The sequence below is a fragment of the Drosophila ficusphila genome, unplaced genomic scaffold (assembly GCF_018152265.1).
Source record: "Drosophila ficusphila isolate 14025-0441.05 unplaced genomic scaffold, ASM1815226v1 contig_855, whole genome shotgun sequence".
NCBI lineage: Eukaryota > Metazoa > Arthropoda > Insecta > Diptera > Drosophilidae > Drosophila > Drosophila ficusphila.
The window spans coordinates 546,197-565,088 of record NW_025064807.1 but is presented as its reverse complement, the minus strand read 5'-3'; the positions used below and the strand labels follow the sequence as shown (position 1 = coordinate 565,088).

At 39.1% G+C, this 18,892-nt stretch overlaps 2 protein-coding genes across 10 annotated transcripts; one reads left to right on the top strand and one right to left on the bottom strand.

Moving 5' to 3' along the window:
- Window positions 1-880: 880 nt before the first annotated feature.
- LOC108100822 lies at window positions 881-1,647 on the top strand. Its single transcript, XM_017204890.2, has 3 exons — window positions 881-1,131; window positions 1,194-1,321; window positions 1,378-1,647. Exons 1-3 carry the CDS (start codon window positions 970-972, stop codon window positions 1,460-1,462), a joined length of 375 nt encoding a protein of 124 aa, XP_017060379.2. The 5' UTR covers window positions 881-969; the 3' UTR covers window positions 1,463-1,647.
- A 4-nt stretch (window positions 1,648-1,651) lies between these two features.
- On the bottom strand, window positions 1,652-17,709 carry LOC108100796 (C3 and PZP-like alpha-2-macroglobulin domain-containing protein 8). Of its 9 annotated transcripts, none has more exons than XM_043209347.1 (9): window positions 17,647-17,709; window positions 17,470-17,543; window positions 9,990-11,258; window positions 9,675-9,936; window positions 9,345-9,612; window positions 5,241-5,442; window positions 4,897-5,075; window positions 3,935-4,833; window positions 1,652-2,816 (listed from the first exon to the last, which is right to left on the bottom strand). In XM_043209347.1, the coding sequence occupies exons 2-9, from the start codon at window positions 17,529-17,531 to the stop codon at window positions 1,728-1,730; spliced, it is 4,230 nt and encodes a 1,409-aa protein (XP_043065282.1). In that variant the 5' UTR covers window positions 17,532-17,543; window positions 17,647-17,709; the 3' UTR covers window positions 1,652-1,727. The 9 variants fall into 9 exon arrangements, with proteins under 9 accessions (XP_043065282.1, XP_043065283.1, XP_043065285.1 ...); XM_043209348.1 differs by lacking the exon at window positions 5,241-5,442 and adding an exon at window positions 8,991-9,183 and having other exon boundaries at window positions 17,647-17,708; XM_043209350.1 differs by lacking the exon at window positions 5,241-5,442 and adding an exon at window positions 8,489-8,660 and having other exon boundaries at window positions 17,647-17,708.
- Window positions 17,710-18,892: the final 1,183 nt, after the last annotated feature.

The following is an 18,892-nucleotide window of genomic DNA, read 5'->3' as shown; positions in this document are numbered from 1 at the left end:
CAAGAGTGGTCAGAAAACTCTATATTCCGAAAACCATGATTGTCTGATGGAAAACAACTATGTTATAATTTTATTTCCGTTATTTCCATATAGATTTTTCGATCATTCCTATGGCAGCTATATGATAACGTTGTCGGATTTTAATGAAAAATTCAAGGATTATTAAAAAGCTTCATATTTTGAAATTCATGCTTATGGGATTAAAAACAACGACGTTAAATTTTTTTTCCATTATTTATATATATATTTTTCGATCTTTCCTATGGTAGCTATCTGATAGAATTAACCGAATTTAATATAATTTAATCCGAAATTTAATAGTAGTTAGAAAACGCCAACTTGAAGAAATCAAGTCGATCTGATCAAAAACATCGGCTTGAGAGTTTTTTATTTCATTCTCTCGTATAGGAGCTATCCGATATAGTCGTCCGATCCCGACCGTTCCGACTGATCAAAAAATAAATATACTATATGGGGTCTGAGGTGTCTCCTTCAATGCGTTGAAAACTTCTGACTGAAATTATAATACCAGCAAGGTATACAAATTTAAAATCGTTGTTTTTTATCAGAGAAGCATAGTTTTCTAAATAATAGAGTCTTTTAATGACTCTAAAATTTAGAAAAAAAATTTCATAGTAATCGGACGACTACATCATATACCCCTCTATGTATTTGGTTCGACATATTTGATGACAGCAAGGGTATACAAGCTTCGGCTTCATGAAGCTGGCTTCCTTTCTTGTTTATTTCATAATCCGTAATTTAACCTTTACAAATTGTATTCAAAAGCGCAAAAAATTAATTTAAATCAGAGACACGCTTGTTTATTTGCACAAATGTTACGCTACTTTAGTCTCTTTCTTGTTTAAATATTTTTATTTATGCAAGCCCAGCTGTTCCTATTTTTTACCAGTTACCTCAAAACTGGGGCTTGCCATTTATTTTCTTCGTTCATACAGTTTAGTCGAAATGATTCTATTGAAAGCATTCTTGCTCTTGATAGCAGTTCAGGCCTCAACCACTTCACTTTCCACACCACAATCCTATGAAAACTTTTCCGTTTTCAGGGTTTATATTAAAAATCATTCTGATCAACAAGTGGTTGATCAACTCCTTGAGCAACATGTAATCGTGAGTTTGCTTTGTTGAATAAGAAAATTACATACAAGCTTACTAATATAAATTAACTTTAGTACAACTTATGGCACCGATCCATAACCGAAGTCCATATAATGGTGAGCCCAAGGGCTCGGGACAATTTTCTGGCTGTAATGCGTAAGGAAAACATTGTAGTAGAAGTAATGATAGAAAATGTTCAGGCGTAAGTTTCTATAATATAGTGAAAGCACCTCCAATGTGACTTATCCCTTATTTCAGACTTATAGATAAGCAGAGCGGAAAAATTCTTTCAATTGCTGGTACTGATTTAAAAAATGCCGACATTACAAGGACTCTATTTTGAATCAAAATTAAGGACAATATAAAATTTGTTGCACTGGAAAAATTAAAAAAAAATTTTTAAAAAAATAAAACAAAAAATCAAGATAAAGTTAAGAAAACAATATTTTCAGCCCAAGATACAAAGTGTGATAGATTCCCAAAAATGTTTAATATTAAACATGGCCCAATCACATGATTTAAAAGCCATTGATTTATTGTGTTCTTGAATATTTTATTTGTTATTGGTTGAAATTTTCTTGAATTAAGGACACTGCTGAACTGAAGCCCTACTCCTTCTTGCAACCTTCCCCGCAGTCGGAGCCCTCGCAGATGTCGCAGAGGGAGGACTGCACCTGGTAGTACTCGGTGGCGCGGCGCTCGGTGTCGTAGTAATCGTAGAGGGAAACGGAGGCGGGCTTCTGCTTGGCCACCGCATGGGCCTTTGTGGCCTCCACCGGCAGGCAGCGGACATCCCCAGGAGTCAGGCTATCGAAGTAGACGACCACCGTGGAGTCGGAGTTCTTCGTCTCGACGCGCTTCACCCGATCCACAGCCTCGATTTTGCCCAGGCTCTCGGCATCTCCGACGAAACCGGATGGCAAAGCGATCTCCATGACGGCCATGTTCGAGTCCTTGTCCTTGTCGGCGTCCTCCAAGGGCACGTACTCCGCACAGATGTCCACCACCAGCAGCTGCTTAGGCGATTCCTTGACCGTGGGCGTCACCTTGAAGGTCGGCTTCTTCTCCTTTTCAGCCAGATTGTAGCGGTACGAGAACTGAACCATCGCAGATCCCGTGCCCTTGGCCATGAAGTCAACCTTGCGTGTGTCCTTGGGCAGAACATGGGTCTGCAGAACCAGAGAGTTCTCTGGGTTGACCTTAATCGTTTCATTGGATCCGCCCGCGGGAGCAAACTCAATGTCCATTGTTCCCGATCCCGAACCCGTTTTGTAGGCGAACTTCGTGAGTGCCTGCAGTCCGATCACCGTGTCCTGGGTGGATGAGAACCCTCCGTTGCTGTTGCGCTGCGAGATCAGCCACTTGATGATGGGCAGGGACTGCTCAGCCGAATCCTTTTCGAGGAGAGCGAGCAGCACGTAGGAGGTGATCTCCACATCGTTGCTGCGCGGCTTCCAGTGGAAGAAGCGATCGGTGTCATCACTCGAAGCTGCAGCCTTGGACCACCACTTGCGATCGTTTTCGTTCTTGGCCACGCCCTCCAATTTGGCCAGGACCTTCTCCGCCTGCGGGTGCTTGGCCAGCTGAAGGGCCACGGCGGCAATGGCCAGGGAGTACTGGTCGTCGGTTTTGTCAACCTCCTCGGCCACGTAGCCAACTGCCTTATCAATGGCACTCTGGTACTTCGGGATAAGTTCCTTTAAGAAAGAACAGGATTTGTCGGTTGAAAAAATTATTTTGATTGCTTGTCTAAGATAATTCATTATCTATACTAATATTATAAAGAGGTAAAATTTGTTTGTTTGTTTGTTTGTTTGTTTGTTTGTTTGTTTGTTTGTTTGTTTGGTCCGATCTAAAAAATTCTTTCACCGATAGAAAGCTATATTATCGTGGAGTTAAATAGGCTATAATTTATTTTGAAAAAAATTAGGGATCCGTAACAAAATTGCAATATTGCCGCATATAAAGTGAGTTGCTCCTCATCGAACACGCTCCCTTAGCATTTTAACTCAATTTTTGTGTTCACTGTGAAGTTGTAAAAAAAAAAAGAATTTTTATTCAATTTAAGTTGAACTGTGAAAATTATGTGGATCGTGCATTTGAGGATAAATTCACCACTCTGTCCATAGTCCAAAATGCTTAGAGGACGACGTGCAAACATTGGCCGCAGACATCCAAGCCAGCAACAAGTATATTCACAAAACTTCAGCGAAGAGAGACAAATGAGCACATGGAGATCATTGGCATCATTCAATCGCTTGGCATTCCAATATGACTCCACTGCGAACTACAGTGATAATGAAAATTTAGATATTGGACCAATGGCGACTATATACCGATATTGCAGTGCGTTAAAGTTTAAAAGAGAAACGGCTGGATTGTGCTGCGCAAGTGGAAAAGTCAAACTGGAAAAGTGTTAAATCACCATTTTTCTATACTTCCATATATTTGAAAAATGTTGCAATATTGACTTTTATGTTGTTAAATTGTGTTGACCAGCGAAGCGGACACAGGCCCTCTAGTGTTTTTATAATTTTATAATAGATTATTATTATAAAATATCAACGAATTATTATTATTGTAAACAAAAAGAAGAAGAAGAGAACACATTGAATTAAAAGAAGGAATTGAAATCATTAAAATAAAAGAACATCATTTACATTATATCAACTAAAAATTAAATCTTAATGAGGAGAGAAAACAGATATTTTAAATTAAATTTTAGATTGTTTAAGCTTTCATAGATTCCCGGCAAATGATGTTCTTTTATTCTACCAATGGTAGTCTAGGACCTTTCCCAAAACCTTAGACTTACATGATTCTCGAAGAAGGCCAGCAGGATGAAGGAGGTGAGACCCAGGGCATTATGGTTGGCGTTGTCGAAGAGCTTCCCCACCTCGGGGAACTCGCCGCTCGGCTTCTGCTTCGAGACCAGGAAGTCGAGACCCGCAGTCACGACCTTGGGGTCCACATCCGTGTACTTTCCGGCTTGATGGAAGGAGCGCATCACGTAGGCGGTGAGCCAGGTGCTTCCAGAGGCGTCGGATTTACCAAAGGCACTGTAGGAGCCGTCGTCGTGCTTGTAGGTCAGTTCCCTCTGGTAGCCGATCTCCAGAAACTTCTTGGCCTTCGCCTCGACGGCCGGCAACCTGCGACCTGTGACCTCCAGGTACTTGAGCACCAGGATGTTGGGCACAAAGTTGACCATGTTCTGCTCTCCGCAACCGTAGGGCATTCGCACCAGATTGTCGAGGTTTTGAAGCGTCGGTCCCAGTAGATCGCCCACCACGGAGAACTCGATGAATTCTGACTGAGGCACTGCTTCCTTGGGGATATCGGCCTCCAAAGACTGCGACATCTCGCGCTGATCCTTCAGGTTGACGAAGACCGCCCGGTTTTCGAACTGGGTTACGCCTTCCGGCTCCACCTTAAGTTTCTGGTGAATGGTATCGCCGGCAAGAGGAGAGGTGGCCGTGATTTTTAAGGTGGTCGATCCCACGTTCTTCGGTCGGATCATGAACGAAACACTCTTGCCACTGTTGGCTGGAATCGTCACCCTTTTGACACGACGCACCTCATCGGAGGCCTTCTCCAGCACCTCGTTAGTGGCCTCGGTGAACTCGTACTCCTGATCGGAGTTGTCCATCACAACCTCGGCATCGACGGTCTTGTCCAGGTAGTTGAAGATCACCACGGGAATAGCTATCACTTCACCTGCGATTCAAAATAAGTAGGTATGATACGTTATTTCCTATAATATTTTCAAGTGCCACTCACCTCGTTTCACTGAGTAAGGAAGATTGGTGGATACGAAGAACGGTTGGAACACTCGAATCTTGCTGGGATTCTTGGTCAATGCGATACCGGAAGTCGGGTTAAGGGAGAACCCTGTGACCACCCACGAGGTAATCGTGTCCGGGATTTTCTTGCTCAATGTAAAACCATCTCCTTCCACACTGCGTAGAGATAGCATAAATAGGTTTAACTTCTGTGTCATTAAAAATGGAGCAAGCATAGAAACACTGGACTGACAGATGCAAAGGTTTAGATAGGTGTGAGAGGTTAGTGAACAGAAAAACATGCATGAGAAATATTAAAAGGCATTAGGGAAATCTAGTTACTCTGTGTTAAAAGCTTCTAATTCGTAAATCCAAGTCTCTAAAAATGTTGAGCGCACGCCAACATTGTTTACAAAATCATCCGCTTTTGTGGGTGGTTGTTGTTGGTTCGTAAGGTCAGTAGGTTTTTTCGTAGTCCTCTGGAGTTTAGTCGTACCCCGTCTTTCCGCACTGACTTTCATGATAGGAACAAGGCTTTTTCTGTCTATGCCACGCCTTAAATGTTTTAAATAGGGCAATACTTTAGTAGATATTTATGATTAACTGTAAGGAAATATTACTACTGAACGGATTTAAAAAAATCTAAAGGGGAAGCTCACTTCATAAGACTAAAGCCATGCTGATTTTATGAGAGCATGCCGTTTTTGACATAAATGAGTAATTATAGTTATATAGTATCAGCATAAATAGTGGTGCAGTTGGTGTATCTGGTGATCTTATTATTGAGGAATATATCCAGGTGCGAAACTGAACGAAATTCTAATGCTAATAAATAATGGCGGGAAACTCAGCAAACTGTGCATTGAACTATAATGAATGAATATTGCTTTCAGATTGTAATCTCTATGGTATAAGTGATAATCTTGAAAACTCGTTCTACCTCTTTAATTTTTCTTGCATGCTTGAGGCGTTAGCTCGTTGGAAATAATTTATTTAATTAATTTTAACAGAAACCTAACTACTTGTAGTTCCTAACGTAATTCCTAAAAATATATTTTAAAGAGGGTAATCAGTATAAAATTGATAAGAGATTGAAAACTCCCTATATTCTGGGGTCATGTGTCATTATGGCATGCAAAATGAAGTAGGAGTATAAAAGCGTTTCAGCCATTACTTTTCAAAAATCCACGTTTCTGGAAACTCTTTGCGTATTGTTGTTGGTGGTGGCTGGGCAATCGAACTGACAGTTCTGAAACTGTTTAACTGTACACTGCTCGCAGGACTCGCAAAAGCGACGCGATTATTAAATAACCCAATGCGGCCCATTGGTGAACCCATTCTGTATGAGAGTCCTCCCGGTAGATAAAAGTCTCTCCTTAGGGAACCTTTGTACACAATAGCAACGCGTGTTATAAGTGGATTTAATGATATAGTTATTCAAATTTTTGTTTTTACTATTTTTACTTAGATATTCTAAACCTAAAAAACATGTCCCGTTCAACACAAAAAAAAATCTCAATCTATTCAAATTTCAATCTACTAAAACAGGAAAAGTTTTAAGGTAAAATAGTATTAGAGAAGAGATGTGTTAGTCAAAAACATAGGAATAACGTAAAACGAAAAAATTTGATTAGGTAATTTATACTTTTCAATGTTGTTAAATATCCAATTTTCCGGAAACTCTTTTCGGATCTGAGGTGTAGGGATAGAAGGCGGTGCAAAGGATCCGCTCCCCGATACGCTATTAAAAAACATAGCCTGTGGACCAGGAATGCCAAACCCATGGCCAAAAATTATTCGTCTACCTGTTAGGCACATAGCATTCGACTTTGAGAAACGGATTTCGGAAGCGATGAAAAAAAACAATGAAAGTTCATCGAATAGGAATAGTGATCACTCAATAGTTGTCGGCATTAAAAAACTTAAAGAAGTTTCATTGATATAATTTTTCAGATTTCTGTTTTAACTGTAGAGATTTTCTAAGCCTAGTAAACATTTCCCGTTCAACACAAAAAAAACTAAAGCTGTTCAAATTTCAATCTACTATATGAGAAAACATTTTAAAGTAAAACAGTATTAAAGAAGGATGTGTTAGTCAAAAACATAAAAATAACATAATTCTATAAAAAACTCGATTAGGTATTTCATACTTTTCAATGTTGTTAAATATCCAATTTTCCGGAAACTCTTTTCGGATCTGAGGTTCAGGGATGGAAGGTTGTGCTAAAGACCCGCTCGCCGGCATGCGGTTAAAAAGAACAGCCTGTGGAACAGGGATGCCAACCCCGGGTCTAAAAAATATCCGTCTATCTGTTAGGCACATAACATTCGACTTTTAGAAACGGATTTTAGAAGCGGGGAATAAAAAAGAGCAATGGACCATCCAACACGAAAGGGACTTGGGAACCCCTGGTCATACGTGTCGGCATTAAGAAACTTTAAGTTTAACGGAAATCCTTTTCGAATACGTGGAGCTGTACTATTTAACTTTAAAAAAAATTGGGGTGTTATTAGCTAGAAATAGATGTAGATGATAAAGCGTTAAAAGTTAAAATAAAGCGCAAGGATAACACAGTTCATAAGACACATTAATTAGACCACAGGCAAGCGTCATACTTTTCAGCGTTGTAAAAGATCCAGTTTTCCGGAAATTCTTTTCGGATCTGAGTTTCAGGGATGGAAATTGGTGCGAAGGATCCGCTCCCCGGTACTTGGCTAAAATACATAACCTGTGAACCAGCAATGCCAGCACCGGGTCTAAGAAATATCCATCTATCTGTTTGGTACATAACATTCGACTTTTAGAATAGGATTTTAGTAGCGGGGAATAAAAAAGAGCAAAGGATCACCCAACATGAAAAGGACTTGGGAACTCTAGTCATGTGTGTCGGCATAAAAAACAAAAAGTTCATCGGAAATTCTTTTCGAATATGTGGAGGTATACTAGTAAATTATAAAAAAAATACACGAAGATGATAGAGGGTTAAAAGTAAAGCACAAGGATACCACAGTTCATAAGAAACATTAAATTGACCATAGACAAGCGTAATACTTTTCGGCTTTGTGAAAGACCCAGTTTTCCGGAAATTCTTTTCGAATCTGTAGTGCTTCATTTGGTGGAGGGACCATCTGATGACTTGCAGTTACACCTTCAAAAGCTTCCATTTCTAAAACAGGTTGCACTAAATTAAATTCCGTATAGTACACTTCTGACTCATAGATATAATCATCTATAGAAATAAACAAAAGTACAATGTTAGAAGCTAAGAACTTAAGTTGGAAAATTATGCTCCTTAATTGGTAAGTAATTTTTAGAGCCTTATTAATGGGACTCTTTCATTTGGAAACTTGCTTCTTATGAATAACTAGGAAACCCTGTCTAATATAATTTGTAAACCTAGAGACCTAATGCCAAATTAAAATCTGTTACGAACGAAAAAGAGGGTAAAATTGTTAATTCTATGAATTAAGCAACACTTCTCCAAGTACGATGAAGTCTTTTACTCGATGTACCCTGGATTAAGTCGGGTTAGATTGAAGGAAAATATGTGTGGGAAAATCGAACATGCTCTAAAAATTTAAAAACCCACCTCCCATTGCCAGATGCTTGCCATATCCAGACTTCTGCAAAGTTGGTTCGAACTACTTCGATTTTCTCAGGTTGACTTGAAGAAATTGAGTCTACTTCGTCGAAAAGAACTCTATCTTCTGGTGCGTAAGCAACATTTTCATCGTCGATATCATATTCATTCGAAAAACTATCTATAATTTACATTTAAAGTTAATTAGATTTGGTTATGTCAAAACAATTACTATTAATTCATTTTGTTATGCTAACCTCTTGAGAAAACAAAAAATCGTTTGTTAAAAGTCGAATCGGCTTTTGTTAATGGAATAATTTCAATTCAACGGCGAAAAGCGAATATGCTACACATCATTATTTAACTCAGTTTTAAGGAAACCCGCGTATTAGTAAAATATTGACAGCCTCAGCCTCAAGAGATTGCTTTTGCTCAAGAAATAAAAATTAGGAAGCAGATATAGCAGTGCATTTAGGTGCAGAACATGTGGTGTCATTTTCTGGGCACAAACCTCCGGCCGATCGAATGCCAAATCCAAACATCGGCAAAGTTCTTACGTATCTTTACCGGCTCTGTGGGAATCTCGGTATTTGGGGGGAAGTTAGCAACTACAGGCATTGGAGGTAAGGCACCCAATGCGGTCTCATCCAAACTCTCTTCGAAAACATAGCTTCCCGGATCATCCTCGACATAGTCAGGAAAATCTGATGGAGGTTCGATTTAAATGTGAGAAAAGGACACTTTTCTTATCTAGCTAAAAATTTAAATTTTCCTATTTAAACTAACATTTAACATTTTTGCCTAAAACTCTTGGCTAGATCCTAGAAAAAATATATTATTCCTTAGTTTAAGACTCCAATCTTACCCGTGCTGTAGGGATAGTTGGCATTGGTTAAAGTAACCAATCCAGAAGTCTGTCCAGGATAACGTCCAAAGCCGCGCTGCCAAGGTGTTGATGTCGAGAACCTGTTTAGGCTATTGAAGATATCATCTTGGCTTAAATCGTTTCCGGACTTTAGCAACAGGACACTCTGGTCCACTCCAAGGAGACCCACAAAGGAGTCGGCATCGGTTTTCACCTGCAACTTGATCTCTTCACTCGGCTTTGCGTCGAGTGGAGCCGAGATATCGATCTATTTAGAAAGAAAGCAGACAATTAGTTGAGCTCAAAGCGCACTTTAATGGATAAACTCACCGAATTTTCAAACTCTTTCTGGAAGTCGATGGTCTTTTCTTCAAAATAAAGGTCGTTGTTCAGGACATAGTGGATGTAGATAGTTGCCTTGGGCACCATGCTAAATGTAGGTGTGAACTTAACCGTGTATGACTTGAGATCTTTTGGCACATCCACATATTCACTCAGCACAATATTTCCCCTGGCCACGACCGTGTACACAAAGTAAGGAATATTCTCGAGCGACTTTACATCGAAGGAAACTCGTTCACCCAATTTCGGCCTAGATGAAAAGTTTGGTAAGATATGTGCTTTGGATTTTGGGTTGATACTTACGATTTCGTGTTCACTTGAATCTTTAGGGGCTCGTTGTCCTCCCTGGTTGGCTCGAACTTTGAGATGGACCCGACATGGCCGCGTGACCCACCAAAAGAGGCAGAAATGCGATAGAAGCTACCGCTTTCGGGGAGTGAAACATCAAAGGTGGCAATGCCATTCTCATTCACAGGTGCCTCGAACGAAATGGCCGAGTCTTCTGAATATGGGTAACTCATCGTCTCGAACGATATTTTGACCTTCTTCGTGGCATCTGTGACTGGAGAGCCATCTACGTTCTTCACAGCAACTTGATAGACGAACGACTTGTTGCCGTGGAAGTGGGCTGGGCTCTCAACACCTTCGAACTTATAACGATCTTGGTGGAGACGAACCGTTGCGGAGGCATTCTGCTTGTTGCCAGTTAATTCCTCGGTGACGATGGCAAATAGCTTCATCGGAGGTGTGTAGTACCTTGACATCATGATATTAGGCACGAACTCCACATGACCCTTGCCATCGATGTCGATGGTCTTCTCCTGTTTTGGTCCCACAGAATCACCAAAGTATCCATAGCCCGATTCCAGTGAAACTGTGGCCTTGCCCTTTACGGGTTTGCCATACGTGTACTTGGCACGGATTGTGGCCTTGATCACATTGTCAGCAAGGACCACATCCTTGGCCGTGTCCACGACCACCTCAAACTTGGGCAGAACGTACTTGTCCACCTCGAAGGACTTGGTCTCCCGATTTACTCCGTCCACACTGACTGAAATCTTCCAGGTGCCCAGGACTGGCTGCTCGGACAACTGCAGCTCTCCCGAGTAAACGCCTTTGGTCAGCTTGATGTCCGTTAACTGCTTAATCCTGTTCTGGGCTCCATCGGTGATTACCACTGATATTGGCTTGTTAATCTTGGCGGGTCGAGTGTTCTCATCCAGGAAGAGGACGCGGAATTGAACCAGATCAGCTGGCTTGTAGGTGGCCTTATCGGTCTGCACAAAGGTCGAGGGCTTCTCGTCCGCATAATTCAGCTTGGTTGAGTTCTTGAACACAACACCGGATAATCCCTCGGCCGTGAGGTTGTAGTCACCATTGGCCAAACTGGGCACTTCGAACTCCACATTCTGGGTGGACATGGGCGGCAGTTCGATTTGCTTGGTCTCATTGTAGGAGGGTCCATTTAGGCTTACTTTGACCTGACTCGGCCCATCTGCCTGGTGGATGGAAACGGCTACGTTGTACTTGGAGTTGGATCGAATTGTGCCAGGCCCCACAATCGAATAATGCCTGTAAAAAATATAATTTTATCAAGAAGTAGTAATTTTAGGAAATTTTTTTATTAATTTGGTAATGTGATAACCGGATTTGAGATTCCTAATTGCAATTTCATGTTTATTTTCGTAATTAATTGTCTGACGTTCTACTGTTCGCTGATTGATTTTTTGTTTAATGTTCTGATAGTACAAAAAGGTTGAGTTGGCTTTTTATTAAAAACACACTGGGAAAACCCTCTGTTGATGGAACAATAACAAAAATCAAGGCATCAGCTTAAATAAATCTGCCATACAAAATTTACTTTTGTATTGATAACACAATTCCAACAAAAAAAAAATGTAATTAAACAGTTGATTCGTGTTTCCCAACTATTAAAAGTTCCCCGTTTTATGAGAGGCCAGAAACATAATATTTCAAGCACTTCACTGAACCTGGAATGATTATTTTATTTCGAATTTATTTATTTATTTATTTATTATTAAAGATAGAGAAGTTTACAAAACTAGACTAACTTAGGTGGTAAAGCGCTGGCAGCAAGGCCTTCGGCTCTTAAGGTTAATGTTATTTAAGTCTATTAGTTTATTTACATGTTGTTTATTGTAGTTTTGCTACTTAGTTGGTAATATTAGTAATTTCTGTACATTTTTGTTTGTGTTTTATATTTTGTGGTAAAGGTTTGAGGTTTTTAAGAAAGTTAAGATTTGTTCTACATTATTTGGGTTGAGGTCGTTAAGGAGGTTTATTGGGTTTGTGTTTTTGAAAATGGATAGTTTAGTGGATAGGAGTGATGGGCATGAGTTAAGTAGGTGGGGTATGGTATTGTCGCCTTGGCAGAAGGGACATGGCGAAGTTTGATTTTGATTGAAGTAGTGTTCATGTGTAAGTTTAGTGTGGCCTAACCTAAGGCGTATTATTTTTATTTGATCGAGTCTGTTCGATTTGGGATGGAAGGATCTAAAGTAATTGTCTATGTTTGAAAAGTCTTTGTTCATAGTTTTGTACCATTGATTGCAGTGTTCTATATTTTGTCTATTTCTTGTTCGGAATTCTTGCTTTAGATGTCTGTTGATGTCTGTTTGATTTATGTTTGGGGTGTAGATGAGGGGCATATTGCTAGTCGATTTTGCAGTATGGTCGGCTAGCTCGTTGCCTGCTATGCCTACATGACCAGGGATCCAAAGTAATTTTATTTTTGGAGCTAGTTTTGTAAGAAGTGATCTGATTTTGTTGGAATAAAAGTTGTTGTTGTTGGTGTTTGTTATGGTGTCAATTGCTGAGAGAGAGTCAGAGCAGATCATGAATTTTCCCCTTGTGTTTTTGACTTGGTCGATCGCTGTTAGGATGGCTATTATTTCAGCAGAAAGTACTGATGAATATGGGGGTAGTATACCATATTTAATAACGTTAGTATCTGTTGTGACTGCGTAAGAAACAGTGGAGTTCATTTTTGATCCGTCCGTGAATATGAATTTGTGTGTTTTATGGTTGTTTTTGGTGTGTTCAAATAGTTTCCTGTATGTATCTGGTGTTGTGTTTTGTTTCTTATGTGCTCTAAATGTTGTATCTATGAGATTGGGGAGATCCCACGGTGGATTGTATTTGTGTAGCTTTATTGGTTCGTACGGTAGATTTAATGATTGGCAGAGATTTATTGTGCGGTCTATAGTTGATGGGTGTTTTTTGGGTTTTCTGAGTTTGATGAGTTTGTGTATTGGTGTATCTTTGGAAAGTATAAGGTTTTTTGTGAGTTTTGCTGTTTGGAAGTCTCGTTTTTGTTCTAGTGGGAGGATATTGGCTTCATATAGTAGGTTATTTATGGGTGTGGTTCGGTAGGCGCCAAGGGCTAGACGGATTGCAGTGTTGAAGGGTGTTTTTATTTTGTTTAGTACGCTTTTCGGAGCCTGTCCGTATAGGAACAAGCCATACTCTATTTTTGCTATGACTGTTGCTTTCGCAATGTGAAGTAGTGTTTGTGTATTGCAGTTGTATTTAGTGCTAGAAAGACATTTAATGATATTTAATTTTTGGTGCAGTGATGGAAGTAGTGATTTTATGTGTGTGTCCCATTTGTATTTATTGTTTAAGGTTATCCCTAGGATTCTGAGTGAGGTGACTTGTTGTATTTGTATACTGCTGCAGCTTATTGTGCTATTGCAGCCGTGTTTTTGGCAGATATGTAGGTGTTGGCATTTGGCTAGGGATAGCGATGCCCCTGAGTAAGAACACCAGCTGTTTATGTTGTGTAGTAATTGGTCCAGGTTAAAGTTTAGGTTTTTGTTTTTGTTAAAATTTATTATGAGGAAAAAGTCATCGGCGTATGCATTAAATTTAATTTCTTTGTGTAAAGATATAATATTTGAGAGCTTATTGTATGCTATGAGGAACAGAATTACTGATATGGGTGATCCTTGGGGGATACCATTAGATAATGGAAGTGAGTTGGACGTGTGTGGTCCGACACGCACAATTATCTTCCTATTGAGCATAAAATTCTTTACGTAATTTATTATTTTCGGGCCCGTTTTCCATTCTTGGAGTTGATCGATTATAGTGTGCACGCCTACTCGGTCAAAGGCTTTTGAGAAGTCAAGAGTGATGAGGGAAGTGTGTCTCTTTGACTTTGTTATAAGATGGTCTACGTAGAGTAGACAATCTGAAGTCGATTTGCCTTTTTTAAAGCCAAATTGGTATACGTTAAGTAGTTTGTTGTGGGTCACAAACCACCACAGTCTTTTTGCTATGATTTTGTCTAGGGTCTTTGCTAGGCAGCAGTTAAGTGAGATCGGTCTGTATGAGGTGACATTTGTTTTGTCAGTTTTTGGTTTGAGGATCGGTATGACTAGGCTTATTTTGTAGGCTTGAGGTATGTGGCTGTCGAAGATTTGGTTAAATAGATTTTTTATTCTGTTTTTTGTGGTAAGGGAACTTTTGCGTATCATTTCGTAAGAGATTCTGTTTAATCCAGGAGTAGATCCTTTAAGTGTTTGTAGAGCTGAGGTCAATTCAAGGAAAGTAATGTTTTTTTCTATTTTATTGGCTGTTGGGGTGGGTGTGTAGTTGACTATGTTGATTTTGTATTTGTTAGTTCGAAATTCGTCTGAGAAGTTAAGGTCACTTGAGAGTTCTGAGAAGTGTTGGGAGAAGGAGTTAGCTATTTCTATAGTGTTTGTTGTAGTTGTGTTGGTTATGGGATTAAATAAGGTATGGATTTGTTTGACTGGGTTAAGTCCGCAGAAGCGTCTTATATTGTTCCATATTTTAGATGAGGGCGTTGTAGGTTCTATGGAGGAAGTAAGAATTTTGGAAGCTTCGCTTTTACTTCTTTTTATTTCAAACCTGAACTTGGCGTTTAGGCGTCTGAAGTTTAGTACATTTGTTAGGTTGATATTGCGGTTTAATGTTTTCCAGGCTAATTGTTTTTCTTTTTTTAACCGAGCTAGTTCTTTGTTCCACCATGGGACTTTGTGGGGTTTTGTGTTGACTGAGGTTTGGGGGATGGAAATATTTGCGCTGTGTAATATAATTTTGTTGATTAGTGCTGCTTCTTTGTTGACATTAACTGAAGTGGGAAATGTTACGTTATTTGTGTCTGTGAGAGTCTCATATTGTTCCCAATTGGCTAATTTTAGTTTAAAAGAGGGTTTTCTAAATTTGTTTATTTTGTTTTGAGGGAATAGAGAAATAACTATTGGAAAGTGGTCACTGCCGTGGAGATCGTTAAGTATTTCCCACTTGGAGTGTGGTGCTAATGATGGTGAGCAAAGTGAAAGGTCGAGATGTGTGAATGTATTGTGTGTTGAAAAGTGTGTGGGGGACTTGTCGTTTAGTAAGATTAGTTGTGTATTGTCGATGAATTTTTGAATTATATTCCCTCGAGAATTTGTTTTCGGGGAGCCCCAGGCTGGATGCCAGCCGTTAAAGTCTCCCACAATTAGTGAGGGTGTTTGGTTCATGTATAAGGTGTCTTCAAGTATTTGATTTGTGATGGTTCTGTTTGGGGCAATGTATGCTGATTTAATGTATATGTTTTGCTTGGATTTAATGTGGATAGCTAGGGCTTCGATGTCGTTTGGAATGTTTACTATAGAATATTGAATTGATTTGTGTACTAATAGTGCTACGCCGCCAAATCTGTTGGTGGCTATGTTTGTTAGTAGTGTGTAATTTATTGGAGTTGGTATGTTGTTAGTGTATTGTATGTGAGTTTCTTGAAGTGCGACGATATGTGGAGAGAATTTTTTTATTAGGATTAGGAGTTGGTTATAGTTATTTGTATAACCTTGGATGTTCCATTGAATTAAAATTAATGACATTTTGTAAATGGAAAGGGTTTTAAGGGTATTCCTTAGAGTAAGGGAAATCTGTGGTTTTTTTTAAAATGATTCGTTGTCGCTGCTGTTGATAGGTTTGTTTTTGATGAAAGATTTGCTTTTTGGTTTAGTTGGTTTGAAGTTGATGCAGAGAGGGTTTGACTTATCTTTAGGAGACATTTTACGTTTAAGGTCCTTTGTGAGTTGTGATCCGTATGCTGATGTTATCTTGGTGTGGATGGCGTTGTCCGTTTCCATGGTTTCGATGTCGTCTTGATTGTGATGGTTGTGGTTTTGAAGATTTTCTTTTGGTGGCGGTGTTTTTTTGGTTGATGTGGATGGGGTTGTAGGCGTGATTGACTGATTGTGATTACAGGATGAGGTTGTTGTTTGTACATTTGAGGATGGAGATTGAGATTGAGATTGAGGTTGAGCTTGAGATTGAGTGTGAGATTGAGCTTGAGATTGAGATTGAGCTTGAGGTTGAGTTGTTGATTTTTCCTGTGTAGTGGTGTTTGTGAGTGTGTTTGCGTATGAGTTTCTTGTTTTGGATCCGTGTCGTTCAAAGTAAATACTTAGAGCTGTTTTATGGTCGACTTTTTCGGTGATTTTAATGGCAGTGAGTTCCTGTTGTTTGCTGAAAGTGGGGCATTTTCGGTCTAGAGGACTGTGTTGAGAGTCAATTTCGGGATTGTTTTCGCAGTTTAGGCATTTCTTAACGTTTTCGCAGCGTTCTCCTTCGTTGGTGTGTTTATCTTCTGAACAGTTTACACATTTCTCTGTGCTCTTGCATATGGGTGCAGGATGTCCGTAGCGAAGGCATTTTCTACAGCGTAGTGGTCGAGGAATGTAGTTTCGTACTCGAATAATTTCGTAGCCGACTCGTAGTTTTTCTGGGAGTTGAAGTGATTCGAAAGTAATTATTATGAGTCCAGTTTCTGTTAGAGAGTCGTTGTTGGTGTTTTGCTTCTTCATGATTTTCTTGACTTCAATTACTTTTTGTGGTTTTAGTTCTCTTAGGATTATTTCTTCGTCTATGTTTCTAAGGTCATTACAATAGATAACACCTTTTGAAAAAATTCAGCGTTTTGTGTTCGGTGGCTGTTATTTCGATATCTGCGATTTTGGTAAGCTTGAGAAGTTTTGTGGCTTGTATGTTGTTTTTTGTTTTAATCAAAAGTGCGCCGTCTCTGGTTTTTTTCACTGAGTCAACTCTTCCTCCGCAGGCAAAGTCTACAGATTTTTCGATGATGAAGGGGGAGACAGTTTTAAGGGAAATTCCATTGTTGCTTTTAATTACGATGAATTTGGGTTCTCCTGGTTGGCATAATCTCGTGTTAAGTTTTGATATATCCGGTGGCTCGTGCATGGTTGCTTGTAAAGGGCTTGCGCCCGAGTTGCAAGAATTGGAGTGTTTTTGTTGTTGTTTTGTGGTTGATAATTTTTAGCCAAGATTTTGCCGAAAAGTTTATTGGGTTTTTCGCAAATGCGAGGTCGTCGTAGTTGTAGTCCTTCTGGACTCTTTGGGGGTTGAAGTGGTGTTAAGATGCACTGTTTTAAATCGGTATTTGCTTTGTTTTAAAATATGATTTTGTATTTTATTTCGAATACTTTCACTGGGTATTCCCGTTTCCGACGCGTTGACAAAAATAGTTTTCATCGATGATTTAGTAAGAAAACTAACTTAAGCTTATTTGTCTTACAAGCCGACTGGGTTTTCCAACCGGTTTTTAGGGATTCAGCAAAAATAAATCGGACAGAAAAAAGTTTTTTATACGTGGCATACCGATTTTAATTGGGTACTATATATGATTTTTTCTTAGGAAACCTTTCCGATGACCTCGGTTCCTTTGTGACGCTGATAAGCTGATCAATCATTTTAAGTATACATATATGTAGATAACACAACTTACCCGGTGGCATTGATTAGCAGGGCGAATTGTAGAACAAATCCGCACAAAAAGATCTTCAACATTTTGCACGCGCACTAAAAAATTATGCTTTATTATTGTTACCGCATTCATTAATTGTTTCCCATTATTTGTTTTATCACTCTTTTTACAGGCAGACGAACAACTATTGAAACTTACCGAGAGAATCGACCGATCGCCAACTGGGGGCGATTCACAATGAGCTCGTCTCAATTCGAGACCGGCTTAAGTACAATCGATGGGAGATCGAAAATGGTATTTCTCGAGAGAGGCAGTGCCTCGTTTATTTTCTGTTTTGTTTCGGGGAATTCACAGCCTTAAAATGAGCGGCCTGATGGATCGTCACGTAAATAACAATTTGATGTTCGCGTCATGGATGATAAGTTTATTTGTCAGTTCTGTCTCTTTTGTTCAATTTAAGAGAGGACGATAGCTTTTGCAGAGAAAAATCATTGTTAGTAAACATTTTAATAATACAGTTTCTCTGTCCATTATAACTTGTGATAAGAAAGGTCACAAAGCTATACTTCTTAAGACAATTTTTGCAACTATCTAGGGTCGGCAAATTTATATGTTATGTCTGCCTGTCTCACAGTCTTATCTCTAAATTGGTCATCCATTTCCTTTGTATATAGTTTTCTTTTGAAAGACCACCTGCTATCACGAGATCATTAACCGATGATTCATAAAAAACAATATAATATTGTGCTAATTAATACGTTAACAAGAAGTTGATTATTTTTACAATATGCACTCGAAGACTAAATGATGTACGGTAAAAGAGGTAAAGTAGTAAAAAAGCATATAATAGGTAGATAAACAATTTGCGACTCCATTAAGTGTTTTTCTTTTTTCTATGTCTCTCTGTCCTTCTGTAAACCTATTTTTTCGAAAAAAAAGTTTTATGAAAAAATATCAATTATAGTTATTTGTACGCAAATCAGGAAAAATAATTATTAAAGTCACTCCCACTTTTATACTCACAAACCGAACAGCCACCGCTTTCATGATTCTAGTAAGAAATACGCAGTGAACGGCGTTTTCAAAAACTTAACACGCCCACTTTTACGTCTATATGGGCATCGAGATATTGGCACCAATAAGAGAAGCTAGAATATTAAAACAGAACATGCAGCAATACGTTTTCAACCCATTAAGAATTTTTATTTGAGTATCTGGTATCTGATAGTTCCATCTTTTATCAATTGACAACGACTTTCCAAGATTAAATTTTACTATACATTACTACTTATACTAACGACTTTCTCAAAGGTTTTTTTTGGTGCCGGTCAAAGCTTAGCGTTGAACGCAACCTGCACAGAAAAAGCTTTCAAGCGTCGCTTGCTTTTGTTTGTTTTGTTTTATTTCAGACTGGAGAATTCAAGCACTGCATGAGCGATCGGCG

Bases quoted from the DNA above. Each gene is read 5' to 3' on its own strand.
- LOC108100822 (XM_017204890.2), top strand. From the start codon at position 970: ATGATTCTATTGAAAGCATTCTTGCTCTTGATAGCAGTTCAGGCCTCA. The intron at 1,132-1,193 runs GTGAGTTTGCTT...AATTAACTTTAG, and splicing joins TCCTTGAGCAACATGTAATC to TACAACTTATGGCACCGATC. The intron at 1,322-1,377 runs GTAAGTTTCTAT...CCCTTATTTCAG, and splicing joins ATGATAGAAAATGTTCAGGC to ACTTATAGATAAGCAGAGCG.
- LOC108100796 (XM_017204842.2), bottom strand. From the start codon at position 17,531: ATGTTGAAGATCTTTTTGTGCGGATTTGTTCTACAATTCGCCCTGCTA. The intron at 11,259-17,469 runs GTAAGTTGTGTT...TATTTTTTACAG, and splicing joins CTGCTAATCAATGCCACCGG to GCATTATTCGATTGTGGGGC. The intron at 4,834-4,896 runs GTGAGTGGCACT...TTTGAATCGCAG, and splicing joins TCCTTACTCAGTGAAACGAG to GTGAAGTGATAGCTATTCCC.